The sequence below is a fragment of the Octopus sinensis genome, linkage group LG28, assembly GCF_006345805.1.
Source record: "Octopus sinensis linkage group LG28, ASM634580v1, whole genome shotgun sequence".
In the NCBI taxonomy this organism is placed as follows: domain Eukaryota; kingdom Metazoa; phylum Mollusca; class Cephalopoda; order Octopoda; family Octopodidae; genus Octopus; species Octopus sinensis.
The window spans coordinates 3,287,378-3,303,997 of NC_043024.1; the positions used below are offsets into that span (position 1 = coordinate 3,287,378).

The following is a 16,620-nucleotide window of genomic DNA, read 5'->3' on the forward strand; positions in this document are numbered from 1 at the left end:
ATGTAAAAACAAACATATAAACACAAATTATATATAAAGAATTTAAGTAATCCTCTCAGAGACATCATCTACATGGAAAAACAAGTTAAATTAGTGCTAAATTTAATGCAGTGAGCATCAAAAAATCTAACTAAAAGCATTTATGTGGTGAAGAAATGACAATATTAGCTCAATAGTAGCTAATATATTATAGCAATAATTTCGTTAGAGGCAAAACTCCAAATATGTTTGTTTTATTCAACAATCCACAATCTGTGTATACCAAAGTAATTATGAGAGAAACAAAGTAATTAGTATATTTAGACATAAAATAATCAGGGATTATCAAGAACCTCAGGGATTAATTATTTTAAATGAGGGTAATTTTCTTCACCTAAAAATTTGTACATCATCTCATTGATTCTCTCATGACAGCCTTGGCAAGTCTGCTGAAGTTCGCTTTGCTGAAGAGATTAAGAATGAATCCTGTTCAGAGTTATTCCCCCTACGTACTGGTATTATAATATTAGCCACTGGCTTCTTTTAATCACCACTCAAGTAATTTCTAATTAAATTTTTGATGGTAACTACATTAGTATGTGTATCATCATTTGAAGTCCTCTTCCATGCTGGCATGATTTTATATATGTGTGTGTATATATATATATATATATATATATATAATATATATATATATATATATATATATATATATACACACACACACACACAAATAAAATATACAAGCACACATGTATATATTTACAAACTAACAAAATACATGCATATAGTAATATATATATATATACACACATACGCACAAACATGTAACATTTACACACACACACACACTCACATATCTATATATATACCCAATATACATTCACATGAGAAAAAGAATGTGAAGAGTAGTAGTAGTAGTAGTAGTAGTAGTAGTAGTAGTAGTAGTAGTAGTAACAACAACAACAACCATAATAATAATAATAAGTCAGTTTGATGAGAGGGAAAAAGATTAAAAGAAAAATAAAGGGAAAAAAACAGGGTTTAGAATGTGTTTTTTGTTGGGGTTTTTTGTCTTGTTCCAGACATTTCCAATTTTAGGGGAGATGAGAGACTTAAGAAAACAATGTGGATTGGAGCTGCTTTTTGTAAATTTTTTGAAGTTATTTTCTGTTGTTGTCATTCTTAGGTTTTAAACAATTATTATCATTATCATTATTATTATTATCACAAGATTACTTATAAAGGACCTAGCAAAAGGACAGAATACCAGTTTTGTGTTGGTATGGGGGAACAATGCAATTGTCTATAACCCCACCCCCTCTACCTCTTTCAAAACTTGGCTCTGTAGCTTAATTAGAAATTAGAATTATTATTGAAAATGTTTTTCTTTTTATTTGTTCAGTTAAAAATTGTTGTGGGGACGGGAGAGGGGATTTGTATTTTATGGGGTTATAGTTTCATTTTTTTCTTACATTTTTATTTGAAGAAAGTGTTGCAAATAAATAAAAATAAGGATAATTTATGAAAAAAAAAAACCAAAAAAATTCTGAATAGAGAGGAATGGTAATTAAGTTTCAATTAAAACTAAAAAAAAAAGAGCAAAGACCATATCATGGAAATTCGTTTTTCATAAACGAGTATCGATGACTGCTGCTGTTGTTGTTGCTGTTGTTGTTGTTGTTGCTGTTGTTTCTTTCTTCTTCTTTTTCTTCTTCTTCTTCTCCCCCCACTGCTGCTGCTGCTGCTCCTTCTTCTCCACCACCTCTTCCTCTTCCTTCTCCGGCCCGTCCTCTTCCTGCTCCTGCTTCTCCTTGCACACTTTCTCCGTTCCAGCCGACACAGAGTCCGACACCGGCACCAACACCACCACATCGCCTCCCTCTTCCTCCACTTCCTCCTCCTCCTCCCCCACTTCCCCTCTCTCCGCTTCCTGTTGCTGTTGTTCTTGTAGTTTCTGCTGCCTCGTCTCCCCTCCTCCCCCTGCCTCCTCGGCCTGCCTCTTCCCCAGCATTGCTGTTGTCGATGATGGTGATGATGGTGATGATGCTGCTGCTGCAACTGCCTTCAGTGTCATTGCAGCTGTATCTGCGCAGGTTGCCTTCAGTGAATACAGAGATGATGATGATGATGATGATGCTGTTGCTGCTGTCGATGATGATGATGATGATGATACCCCTCCTCCTCCTCCACCCGGTACTGTTGTTGTTGCTATCGTTGTTGTTGTAGTTGTTATCGTTGTCGCAGGTGCTGGTGACATGGTAGTAGTTGCTGTCATCGCTGTTGCAGTGTTTGTAGTCGTCTGTGGTGATGCTGAAATCGGTGGAGCATTTCCAGGGCAACTACCACTTACACCACCACCACCAGTGCCACTGCTACTGGTGGCAGCGATGGTGGCAAGTGTCGGATGTTGGCGGACGATCAGCTCTGGGCCTCCACCATACACGTTGTGTAGGAACTGCCACATCTCTCGAGACAGCTGGCCATGGTCGGAGCTGTTCTTTAACACCGGTTTACCATTCTTGCGTATCATTATTCGAGTGTTGTCAATGGCATCAGGAGGAGCTGCAGGTGTATAGAAGAGAAGACATGTATAAATACGTATACAGGTAGATACAACATACATACAGAATCCACCAAAAACAATGTATACACACTTCAGGAAAGAAAATGTCTGGTATAAATATTTAATTTGTATAATTAGCTCTATAAATATAAATACCATAAATCTTCGAGTATAGTTCACTCTTGAGTATAATACGCAGGGGATTTTTAGGGGGCTGTACCTCTGAAAAACCTAAACCTTGTGTATAATACACATCCTTTCTCTAACTTGAGTCAAGGAGGTCTATATAATGTCCTTGGTTTGTAAAAATATATACGGTCACGTATTTTATTATTATTGTATATATATAACATAATGCAAACGTGTAGCTTTTCTGTGCATTTTGTTTGCAGAAAATAAAGAAATAACAGTAATAATGTTTAATAAATGTTGCTTACTGCAAGTTATGGATGATTTAAGGTATTTTTGCACCCGACATCACAAAATGCGTCTGAATAAACATTACCGGACAGCAAATAGAGACTCAAACATTGCTTGGAAAATAATTTTCATTTTTAACTTCCTGTATAATACACACTAGGGATTTTGACCATTAAATTTTGGGAAAAAGGCTTTGGTCGGTCTGAGGCTATAGTAGAAGACACTTGCCCAAGGTGCCACGCAGTGGGACTGAACCTGATTCCATGTGGTTGGGAAGGTGGCTTCATGCCACACAGCCATACCTGCGCCTATATACAGATGTATACATACACAATGTACATTGGATGTCTTTGTACCTAATACACTCTAGCTTCACCCATTCTTTGCTGCCAGTCATCACTCCCTCTCCCTCAGGCCACTCATTGTTAACATTCATCACTCATTCTTTCCACTGTCCACATCTGCTATTATCTGACCATCTGTACCCACCACTCCCATGCTCCAATCACTCTTGCTCCCTTCAACCACTCACTCTTGTTAACCTTTTTGTCATGGCTCTCTCTTCTAGTTGCCTTCTCGAATTGTGCTTTGAGCAACCAAACATGGCTTGGAGTAGTGTGGGCACTTTAATCTTATGGGACACTGCACCGTTTCTACTGGTGCCATTGAACAATGGACCCAGCATACTCAGTAGAGTGGTTGGTGAATGAGCAAAAACAGAAGGGTGAAGCTTCATACCACACAGCCACGCCTGTGCCTATATATATATGTATACACACACACACAATGTTGAAGGTGATCCAAGTGCATCTGTCACCTGAATGGTCAATTCTGAGACAAATTCAGTTCATCAAACTCTGAGGTATTCTTTTACTTGTTTCAGTCATTTGACGGTAGCCATGCTGGAGCACCAAGAAGGCGAAGAAAGGTGACTTCAGGACTTATTCTTTGTAAGCCTAGTACTCATTCGATCATATATTATATATATATATATTATATATATATATATATATATATATATAGGCACAAGAGTGGCTGTGTGGTAAGTAGCTTGCTAACCAACCACATGGTTCCGGGTTCAGTCCCACTGCGTGGCATCTTGGGCAAGTGTCTTCTGCTATAACCTCAGGCCGACCAAAGCCTTGTGAATGGATTTGGTAGACAGAAACTGAAAGAAGCCTGTTGTATATATGTGTATATATGTGTGTGTGTGTATTTTTCTTTTGTCACATGGTATTATTTTTGAAAAAAACGACTGCATAAATTTTTTAAAAGTTTTGGTTTATCTCTAATTATTGAAAACGAAACTTACTCTGTCAATTATTTAGATGTCAATTGCAACCTTACTAATGGGATACACGAACCTTATATTAAACCTAATTCTAACTTAGTATATATAAACTACTCTAGCAATCACCCCCGCTCAAATTAAAAAGTCACTAGTATGTAGCATTAGTCAGAGAATCTCTTATCTATCCTCAAACTGGGACATATTTAATAAGCATTGTGAAAGATATAATACGGCATAGCATAAGGCAGGCTACATGGGTAAAATTAGGTATATACCCAATAATAATCTTTTGAATCAAGGTGGATCTACTAATACAAACATAAATAAATTTCGAATGGACAATAATAACTGTAGGATAAAGAACAATAGTCTATACAAAAATATGTATGGCAATAATACTAGTTTTGGTACTCTTAGAGTTGTTGATCTTAGCTTAAATAACTTAGCACACAATATTGATATTAATAATATGAATAATAATAATGATATTATCTATGATAATAGAAAAACTTATTTACACCATAATAATAATAATAAAACCAATTTTAACAATGATTTTAGTCATAATCTTGGTAATATTAAACCTAGAGGGCATATGGGTTGGAAGAGGAACAAGGTTTTTGCCGACAATAAGAATTTGATAGGTAACCCACATAGTGATAATGATGCACTATGGCTGATAATCCCATATGCAATGCAAATTAAAATGAATATAGTTAGAATAATCCATAATTTATTGTACAAGCATTTTGTGAAGGGTAAGAATAAATTTTGTCAAATAATTAACAATAAAACTATTAGAATAGGGTACAGCCTTACTCACAATTTGGCCACCATCATTTCCTCCTTTAATAATAGAAAATTAGACCGCTTCTATAGTGATAGAAAGATAAATTTGGGTAGCAGAAATGTGCCTCTCTATAACCGGGGAGGCAATAAATCTAATAGTGCGAACATGAGCAACCCTCACGCTGGTTATAATAGTACTATCCCTGTAGTGACAAATATTAATTTGATTGATGATACTGCTATTCGCAGTAGTAATCCTAATGATTTGAATATTACTAATAATGTCAAACATGGACTCCCGTTAAATTTAGGATTAAGTAGTGGGAATGAGGGTAACACTATTAACAATAATAGGGATGTAGTGAATTGTGGAAAGGTTATATTTCCACAATCGGATAGTAACTGCAATTGCAGAAACAGAGATAAAAGTGTGTTCAATAATGAATGCCTGAGGAAAGGAGTGGTTTATCAATGCATTGTGAATACACAACATGATAGTAGGATGTATAATGGTGCGACTAAAAATAGTATGAAACAATGACTAAACTATCATAGATACACTTTTAAAAATAAAAATAGGATGAATTCTACGGGGCTAAGTACTTATATTTGGGAACTTAAGAGCAAGAATATAGATTTTGACTTAAATTTGAAAATACTCACTTCTGCACCAGTATATAATAATAGAAATAAAAAATGCTCTTTATGTATCAATGAAATTTTCTTCATCATCAAAGCTAGCCTACCCATTATCAATAACATTAATGAGCGAAATTTTTTTTGCCTTCACAGACTAGCGTAGACCTTCTCTAGATTTAAATAGCACCTAGTTTTCTATCAGTAATTTTTTAACATTTTTTATATAGGATTACGCTCTTAGGCATTATAATTTATAATTTTATATCTCCACATATGTGTTCTGTATTGATTGTTTTTGTCTCGGCTTGAAAATATATTGAAATATATATGTATATTCTGATATATACATGGTATTTTGATCATCATGGAATTTTCCATTGGTGTCAGGCATATACACACATCATATCTTAGGCTGTTGGTTTGGGACTTTGATATACGTAACTAGTTTGGGTCTATATTTGGTATACGGTGTTTACTTTTGGATAAGTATGTGTATATATATTTACTTATATTGTATGTGTATGTATATGTCAGTATGTATATGTATATATATATGTATATGTGTAGGTGTATGTGTTGGTCCACACATGCATGTGTATACTTATATGGGTATATGTGATTGTATATGTATATATATCTTACTTGTAAGTCTTCCCATGTATTTGTTTGGTAGTCTTAAATACTAAGTTCTCTATGTAAACATCTATATTTGTTCTTGTTTTTTTTTCTTATTTTTTTTTTTTGTTAGTTAGTGGCACCTATTAATTTATAATTAATTTATATCTTACATTTTATATTTAATAATAATTTATGTTAACATATAAATGTATTTGCGTAAATATGTTCTTCTGTTGTTTGGTTATGCATGAATGTATGTATATGCAAAGCTGTGGGCAGACATGTATATCTGTAATTTCGAACGTGTATGTGGGTATGTCCACATATGTTCATGTGTATATTTTTATATATATATATATTCATGGGTGGATATGTGTGTATATGTTTTTCATATATATAAATATATATGAGTGTGTATGTATGTGTATACAAATGTTAACGGATACAATTTGGTGTAGTTCCCCACACCTGTATATATATGGTTTCATCATCATCATCATCGTTTAACGTCCGTTCTCCATGCTAGCATGGGTTGGACGATTCGACCGGGGATCTGGGAAGCCAGAAGGCTGCACCAGGCTCCGGTCTTATCTGGCAATGTTTCTACAGCTGGATGCCCTTCCTAACGCCAACCACTCCATGAGTGTAGTGGGTGCTTTTTACGTGCCACCTGCACTGGTGCCAGGCGAGGCTGGCATCGACCACGGTCGGATTGGTGCATTTTACGTGCCACCTGCACGGAAGCCAGTCGAGGCAGCACTGGCTTCGGCCACGATTCGGATAGTGCTTTTTACGTGCCACTGACACTGGTGCCAGGCGAGGCTAGCATCGACCACGGTTGGATTGGTGCATTTTACATGCCACCTGCATGGAAGCCAGTCGAGGCGGCACTGGCATCGGCCACGATTCGGATAGTGCTTTTTACATATCTCCAGTCCAGAGGTCCTGGCATCTGCTGGGTGCCAGTCATAGGATTGGTTCAATTTCGATTCCGATTCCACTTGCCCCAACAGGTCTTCGCAAGCAAAGGGGGGTTGGCATAGGTGCCTGTCGTCGGATGAGGTTCGATATTGACTTCACTTGCCTCAACAGGTCTTTGTGTGTCCAAGGGAGGAAAGGCATGCATAAGTGGTTTTTGTATGTATATTGTAATTCTATCTGTATGTATATCTGCATACGTTTATATGTATATTCATGCTTTTATGGGTGATTTTGTGCTAGTGTATATATGTATATTGTGGTGTGCGGGTATGTGTGTGTATATATGTTGGTGCAGTTTTCCCATGCCTGTGCATGTTTATTAGCGGTGTGTGTGGGGGTGTACATGTGAGCGTATATATGTATATAGCTGTGTGCAGGTGTATGTGTGTGTGTATATATGTTGGCGCAGTTGTCTCATGCCTGTACATGTTTATTGGCGGAGGTTTGAGTGGGAACACATTTGAAAGTGTTATCTGGACGGTTTCGCAGCACTATGAATGTTTACAAAATATGCGGTGTAATTTTTAATTATGTATCTTATGCAAATAACGTACATCATCTTTGTATTGGTTATGGTAAAACCTGTGTATTGCCCATCTTTTTTGTATATTACGAATTACCCTTCCAACCCTTTCGGTGTATTAACATCTAATATTATCCTAATTTTATAATTCTTAATACTATTTTAGTTAACAGTATGTATATGTATGTATGTATCATCATCATCATCGTCGTTTAGCTGCTTTTGAGTATATGTGTTTGTTTACATATATATACATTTATGGATATATACGTGAGTAGTTATGTATGTAAGCATGTATGTGTGTATGTAAGCTTGTATTTCCTGTATTTTGGTTTATCCATGTATATATGTGTAAGCGCACATATACGTGTGTAAGTATTTCTTAATAAACCAACCGTAAGGAAGACAATTGAAATTCAAATGTGCCAGCCAATCGTATTGAGCTTTCGATCTTAAACTATTTCTAAACTTACTACTTAATATATATCACTGTCAAAAAAAACTCTGGCTAGGAATGCGTTTATATGCATATACACTTGTGGACTTTGCTATGATGTAAATCAATATTTTTCACTTTATATGTATTTGCTGATCTATAATGTTTTGCATTGTGCTGTATTATTATTATTATTGTTGCTGTTGCTATTATATTGCTATTCCAATATATTATGCTGTTGATGTATTCTACCTGATTTTTCCCACATAATATGTACTGTGAACCACGTGATGCACATATTGTTTTGCTGGTATTATTGTTATTAATAATAATAATAATAATATTAGTAGCAATGGTGGTCATGGTAATAGTAATGATGGTAATATTAATGGCATTTTGTAACTTAATATAATGAACTCTTGACTTTGTATATGTGCATTTGAATATAGATATGTGTATGTTTGTATATTGTAATATTCTAATATATTGATTTGACCAACTGTAACCTTGAATATAGAACATATGTATGTATATTGTTGTATATTATTATGCATATGTATATATATATATAGGAGCATGGGTATATGCACTCATATGTATGTGTATATTATATATTATGGGTATGTACCCACTCTTGTATGGGTGTACCTCCTCTGATATTCATATTTAGATTATACTTTATAATCTCTGAAGAGGCCTTGGGATATTTTTGTAAGTGTCTCATTTATAACCACATATAAACTTATCACACCTGGCTAATATGAGCATAATGAGATACCCATATCTACAAGGCTGAAACAGCTGTAAGATGTAGTTTATATTTATATTTATTTATATCCACTTATACATATTGTATCATATTACTCATTGATGTGCATGGCATTGTTTTGTTCTGTACTATTATGTTTGACCTTGATGTTCATATGTAGTGGGTTAATAAATTATGTGATTGGGTATTATCTGGTAATTGATTATTGATTAAGGTGTATTTCTCCATTTTCTTATTTTGTATTATATATATATATATATATATATATTATATATATATATATATATATGTATGTATGTATGTATGTATGTGTGTGTATGTATATGTTTGCATGTGTGTTTGCCCCCCCCCCCTCGCTTGATATCCGATGCCGGTGTGTTTACGTCCCCGTAACTTAGCGCTTCGGAAAGAGAGACCGATAGAGTAAGTACTAGACTTACAAAGAATAAGCCCTGGGGTCGATTTGCTCGATTAAAGGCGGTGCTCCAGCATGGCCGCAGTCAAATGACTGAAACAAATAAAAGAATAAAAGAACTTACTGTCAGTTTTGGCTCTGACAAAATTCTCCCATTCCTTAAACCATGCCATGCTGATGGCATAAATGATGCTGGGATCTTCTTCAGCTCGGAACTTGTTATGGAGCTGGTAATTAGATAAAGAAAAAAAAACAGTTTAAGAAAACATGTAAGAAATACATACATTGTAAGTTCAATTCACACCAACCTACTTTGTCTACGATTATCAAGAACAACTTTAGATTTGGGCATTGAGGCTTTTTACCCATCATCATAAATTGTCTCTCAGCTTCTCTCTTGTGTACAAGGTGCTATCAAAAAGCACCCGGACTAGTTCGGTAGCACACCAACAGATGGCAGCACATGGTTGCATGTGCAGTGAGAGCTAACAGTGACCGTCGTGTAGTAGTGCACTGAGTGACATCACTGTGTTTACTTCTCAAGTTACGAAATTTGTTTTTGCGATCACATGATGATGATGATGATGATATATGCTGTAGTCTGTCATTTTGTCATGGACAGGAACAAAGGCAGCTAGCTGGGCGAAATGCTTAGCGGTATTTTGTCTGCCATTACGTACTGGGTTCAAATTCTGCCGAGGTCGATTTGCCTTTCATCCTTTTGGGGTCGATAAATTAAGTACCAGTTACACACTGGGGTTGATGTAATCGACTTAATCTCTTTGTCTGTCCCCTCTATGTTTAGCCCCTTGTGGGCAATAAAGAAATAAGGAACGAAGAGCCAACGTGAAATTTTGCATTTAACTTGGGAAATCTGCTACAGAGAATTGAGCATGCTTGGGCATTGAGCACCCTTACAACAACAAGGCAATGGGTTGTATGCAATGTTTCGAGCAGCACGGGCACTTCAGTAGTGGAAGAGTGTCCCTGGAAGACAACAAGCAATCTGGAAGACCTGCCACCCCTGGAAATATGGTACTGTGCATCAAGAATTTGTACCCCGGGGCTAAACCATCAATTGAGATGTTTTGAAGTGTTTGGGGAAGGACATTCAGTGAAAAAATGAAATCAACCAAGAAAACATATTTTGGGTGGTTAGTTATATTTCTTATTTCTTTTTTGCCCACAAGGGGCTAAACATAGAGGGGACAAACAAGGACACACAAACGGATTAAGTCGATTACATCGACCCCAGTGCGTAACTGGTACTTAATTTATCAGCCCCGAAAGGATGAAAGGCAAAGTCGACCTCGGCGGAATTTGAACTCAGAACGTAAAGACAGACGAAAGACTGCTAAGCATTTCGCCCGGCTTGCTAATGTTTCTTATTTCTTTATTGCCCACAAGGGGCTAAACAGAGGGGACAAACAAGGACAGACAAAGCGATTAAGTCACATCGACCTCAGTGTGTAACTGCTACTTAATTTATCGGCCCTGGAAGGATGAAAGTCAACCTCGGCGGAATTTGAACTCAGAACGTAACGGCAGACGAAATACCACTAAGCATTTTGCCCGGTGCGCTAACGTTTCTACCAGCTCGCTGCCTTGTGGTTAGTTATGTTAGATGGAAGAAGTGATTGATGCAGGAAAATAACTATTTACCTTGACAAAGGAGGCTATTTCTTCATTTTGTCTGATCTTTAGTTTTTCCAGCTGAGCTTCACAAGTCTTGCAATGTATGAGGTGTGTACAGGCGGGACCACCACCAAATCTGAAATGAGAATGGAAACAAACCAATTAAGGAACTTCCACACCATCAACCTTTTCTATTAGACATAACAGCCAAATATCCTTCAAATGACACCATCCCTACTTCTTTAAAAACAGAAGTACACACTGGATAATGTATTCTTTGATACACAATGTCTGGATAGCTATGGTTGGAAATCTTTTATGATAGTTATGGTTTATCATCATCATCAATATTATAAGGACATATGGAGTAATACCAACATACCTGTCATGTAAATACTGCCAAACTGGTTGGCTCAGAAGAACCACAAGATTCTCAACATAACCAATTTTGGATGGAGGTACACCTACCAATTAAAAGGAAAAAAATATTGCTTTACATGATTTCTTTCTTTTTTTTTTTATGCTGGCATATTCTGGACATTTATTCCCATCAGAATCTCACCATTCAACACACTTGTTTTGTTATCAAGCTGGCAGAATTGTGAGCACGTTGGATAAAATAATTAGAGGGATTTCTTCTGGGTCTTTACGTTCTGCATTCAAATTCCACCGAGGTCAACTTTGCCTTTCATGCTTTCATTGTTGATAAAATAAGTCTCTTTTGAACACTGGGGTCAATGTAGACCTAGTGCAAAGACGAGTAGAATATGGGAACTGGTATTAAGGAAGGATACAAAAATATTAAGCTTATAATCCCTGAAATTTACTCTAAATTGCCCACAGATATATAGCATAGTGGTTAAGAGCGCAGGTTACTAACCCCAAGATTCTGAGTTCAATTCCTTGAATGAATAATAATATCAAAAAATTACCTTGGGAATGAGAACCCAGGTTTGGGTTCAAAATTCCACCAGGACACCTGATGAAGGCTGGAGAGCAAATAAGCCGAAACGTTGTGGTAAGAACAAACAAGATGAGGACACATCTGTCCAACACTAACTCTAATGTAAATGACTTACCCACTCCAACAAAATTTTGAAACCATTATTATTACATACACTGTTTACATTAGTCAGGGTGGTAGCCTCATCTTGATGGCTGCTTTTCACTAGATTTCAACTGTTTACACTCCAATCTTCTCCAGGTGTCTTGTGATTCATCTTAGTGCCTTGCCTAGGATTGAACTCAAAACCCATAGATGACTGCACTACATTATACAATTTCATCCACTAAGCCACACCTACAGGCAATGATTGAGTGGATTTTTGAGGCTTACAAACCTCCATTGATGTCTTATACCAGCGCTTGTACAGACTGGATACTACAATTCTATATATAGAACTACTACTGTTGTTATTGTGTAGGCGCAATGGCCCAGTGGTTAGGGCAGCAGACTCGCAGTCATAGGATTGCAGATTCAATTCCCAGACTGGGAATTGTGAGTGTTTATTGAGCGAAAACACTTAAAGCTCTACAAGGCTCCACTAGGGGGTAGTGGTGAACTCTGCTGTACACTTTCACTATAACTTTCTCTCACTCTTTCTTCCTGTTTCTGTTGTACCTGTATTTCAAAGGGCCAACCTTGTTACACTCTGTGTCATGCTGAATCTCCCCAAAAACTACACTAAGGGTATACGTCTCTGTGGAGTGCTCAGCCACTTGCACATTAATTTCATGAGCAGGCTGTTCCATTGATCGGATCAACTGGAACCCACGTCGTCATAACCAACAGAATGCCACGATGTGAGCTAGCAGAATCGTTAGCATACCAGACAAAATAACACTAACTTCTGAGTTCAAATTCTGCAGAGGTCAACTTTGCCTCTCATATATTGATCATTATCAATGTGTTGAGTTTAGCATATTGGATTAGCAGAATTGCTGTATTTAGTCGTGGATCTTTATATTCTGAGCTCAAATATCACTGAGCTCAACTTTGTCTTTTAATCTTTCCATAGTTGATATAAAAGCAAGTCAAATACTGGGGTCATTTTCAGCTGTTCACTGGAAACCCCCAACTAAATCTCTGCCACTGGTCATTCTTGGAGCATCTATGAATGTTTTGGGCTTACTCTCTTCATTTAGACCAGGGATTCTCAACCATTTTTTAACTATGGACCTCTTTGAGTACTATTTTATTCTGGTGGACCCCTTTCATCATTTTATATTTAAAAACTAGTTTTATAGAAAATGCTTTCAAAATTCCTATTTTATTTTTCACACATTAACTTGTGTAGGTTGAACTATGTAAAATGTTAGAGAAAGAAATCCAGCTGTTTCTTGCAATACATACCAATACATACATCTAAAGCAAAATTTTCTTAAAGTACTATTGGGGATCTCCAATTTACTATTTTGTTTCATGGACCCCCAAAAATCTTATATGGACCCTGGTTGAGGATCACTGATTGTTGTTCCTTCTACATTTGTTTCCTTGTGTAAACATAGGGGACATTACTTTAGCAGAATTGGTAGAGCATCAGACAAAGATGTCTTTTAGTGTTTGTGCCCCCTGGTGTTTATAGTTTGAATCCTGCTTGGGTCAACTTTGCTTTTCATCCTTTTGGAGTGAATAAAATAAAATACCAGTCAAATTTTGCCAGAAGGGCAGCAGTTTTTTGGGGGAGGGGAGGAGTTGATTACATCAACCCCAGTGTTCAAATGGTACTTATTTTATTAATCCTGAAAAGAACGTAGTGACAGTAGAAATAACTGTTTCTTTACTACCCACAAGGGGCTAAACACAGAGAGGACACACAAGGACAGACAAACAGATTAAGTCGATTATATTGACCCCAGTGCATAACTGGTACTTATTTAATCGACCCCGAAAGAATGAAAAGCAAAGTCAATCTCGGCGGAATTTGAACTCAGAACGTAGTGGCAGACGAAATACCGCTAAGCATTTCGCCCAGCTTGCTGCAATTCAACATATTCATAATAACAAAAAGAATTCAATCAAGAAAACAGTTTAATTTCCACAGTGGACCCAGAACATTAAAGAGTTTCTATTTGATAACGATCCCCTATACATAACCAATGTTGACACACTCCTGACCAACTCAGGCATTTAAGCTAGAGTAAGCTATTTTATTCCCTTTAAGCATTCAGATTACTCTGTTAAACATGATGTTTATTTATTCACATTGTTTTGAATTAATCATGTATTATCTTGTATGTTTGTTTTTAGAATGGCATTGTAGGGTAGGTGTGTAGGGTTGGTTTGAACATAAAACAGGTTGAATATTTGGGCTGGATATAGCTAGTTTAAATGCTAAAGGGTTAAAAATCAAACCCATATGATCATATTAGGGTAGTTACCCCTATTTCCAGCTGTCCCTCATAAAAATGAAATATGAATATTAAAATCTGGCTTGTTATTTGCATTCATTTATGTATCTTAAGAGCCTACCTCGCTTTCATGCTCTTGCCTGCCAGGCATTCAGAGAAGCTCAGTCAGGGGCAGTGGTAACAAATGCTTGACCAATGCTTGGTCAATCTACTCCAAAGTCAAACATACCTGGCTATATTGAAACAACGGCCACCAAGAGCAGATGGCATAGGTTGAGATTTACAGAACAATAATTATAATAAAAAAATACATTTAAAAAACAAAAATTATTTAAAAAAAGCAAACAAAATAAAAATAAGCACTGAACTGACTGACCTCCATGAGAACAAAGAAAGTCCTGATTGGTGATTGGCCCCGGTTCAGCAAACGTATTAAATCGATTTATCCATTGTTTGGACACATAAAAATGTAATAAACTGGGCTGAAATGATATAAATTAAATAAATTTAAACCAAAGTGCTGAATTAGCTTTTGTTGGGGGGATCAGAGACAAAAGATAAAGGAGTTTCATAAAAAGGGAGAGTGAAGAAAGCAAACTTGCAGCTGTTATAGTTGTCATTCCTTCTGAGGGAGGGAGGGGAGCAGGGTTAGTTCCAGGTCAGCTATCATTGAGCAAATCAATGATCAAAGACATTCTAGCTATGAGCAACACCTCTTTCATTCACACACAGTGTATCAGGGATAATATTCTGCAATGTGTCCTTTTATTTTATATATATATTACTAACTTAAGGTGACCCACTACGCGCGGTTAAGAGTGTGGTTGTTACTTTCAGTTGCTTCCATTCTGTTTTTTATCACCACATTCTCCCTCTCTGTTTCTCTCTCACTTTCTCACTCTTCCTTTCTCTCGGACTCTCCTTTGCTTTCTCTTACTCTCTATCTTTATCTATCTATCTGTCTCCCATTTATAAACAACAAAAGATCTTGTGTAAGTTGAGAAAGAAAGTAGTTTGAAAGATCAATCATAAATATCAAAGCAGACAGCAAACACTAACATTTAAAAGAAATAGACGAACTTGCGAGCTGAAAAAAAAAATATTGGAAACCAAAGTTTGAAGGGATAGAATCTGAGGATAGTAGAGTCACCATGGCTGGCATTTCTTAACGATGGACAGCAATGTAGTGGCGGTTTAATGGCTGGTGTAAAATTTTGAACTTGATGTAAAAGAAAATTCCTAAACACCAAGTTTTGAAGTGATTCTTTCTCACGACACTAGACTCACCATGGCAAGCATTCAAAACTTCTTCATCATGGACGGCAACACATTGAAGATTTAAAGGCTGGCGCCAATTTTTTAGCTTCATGTAACAGAGAATTCCTAAACACCCGCTCCTGTAAATTTTAATCACCTTCCAGCCCCATTTAGACCCCTTTTCACATTTTGGTTAATATAACTCGATTTCATTCGGATCTACTCGGGCCACATTTTCTAAGATGAGGAATTTTGTCCTAGCGGTCATGCCTTTCATTTGAGGAAAAAAATAGTTGCCATGCAAACTCGCCAGCACTTTTAACATAGGTGTGCATATTTTCAGCTCAACCAACAACATAATGCACAAATAATATATATATATATATATATATATGTGTGTGTGTGCGTACGCATTATATATATACAAATGTATACAAATTATATATATACATAAAAAAATTTACTCTACGTCATAAGGTGTGAAGGGTGCCACGAAGACTACATAGGGCAAACGAGCCTTACCCTCAGAGAAAGAATGACAGTTCACTGACAACAACTGAGGGACCCCTCCACAAGACAGATACCACTAAGTGGACACTTAGACCTTTGTGCACACAATAAGTCCCCCAAATTCTTAGTCTTCCCACTATACCAATGCTCGGACAACACCACAGACCAAACACGAATAAATAGGGAAAGTAATCTTATTCAAAAATACAGACCACAACTAAACATACTCTAACATACCCCCTAGGCACACATCCAGAGCAAACACACAGACACGCGCAACGTATCATGCAAGCGGACACATGCACGCATCGGCACACATAGGGCGCACTAGCGGGCATTGACCACACACGCGCATGCATTATATATATGTATGTTATGTATGTGTGTGTGTGTGTGTGCGTGTGCATTGTGTGTGTGTATGTGTTTATGTGTGTGTTGTGT

The 16,620-nt window shown here is 36.7% G+C and overlaps 1 protein-coding gene across 2 annotated transcripts in view; it reads right to left on the reverse strand.

Moving 5' to 3' along the window:
• Nucleotides 1-1,030: 1,030 nt before the first annotated feature.
• LOC115225793 (ubiquitin carboxyl-terminal hydrolase 20) overlaps nt 1,031-16,620 on the reverse strand; it is an 86,264-nt gene continuing 70,674 nt past the window's right edge. For both annotated transcript variants that reach the window (XM_029796750.2, XM_029796751.2), the window contains exons 19-23: nt 14,789-14,894; nt 11,444-11,525; nt 11,089-11,197; nt 9,551-9,653; nt 1,031-2,544 (exon numbers count right to left, since the gene is read on the reverse strand). In XM_029796750.2, the coding sequence (XP_029652610.1) occupies nt 1,610-2,544; nt 9,551-9,653; nt 11,089-11,197; nt 11,444-11,525; nt 14,789-14,894 (1,335 nt within the window). In that variant the 3' untranslated portion in view covers nt 1,031-1,609. The remainder of the gene's footprint in view (nt 2,545-9,550; nt 9,654-11,088; nt 11,198-11,443; nt 11,526-14,788; nt 14,895-16,620) is intronic.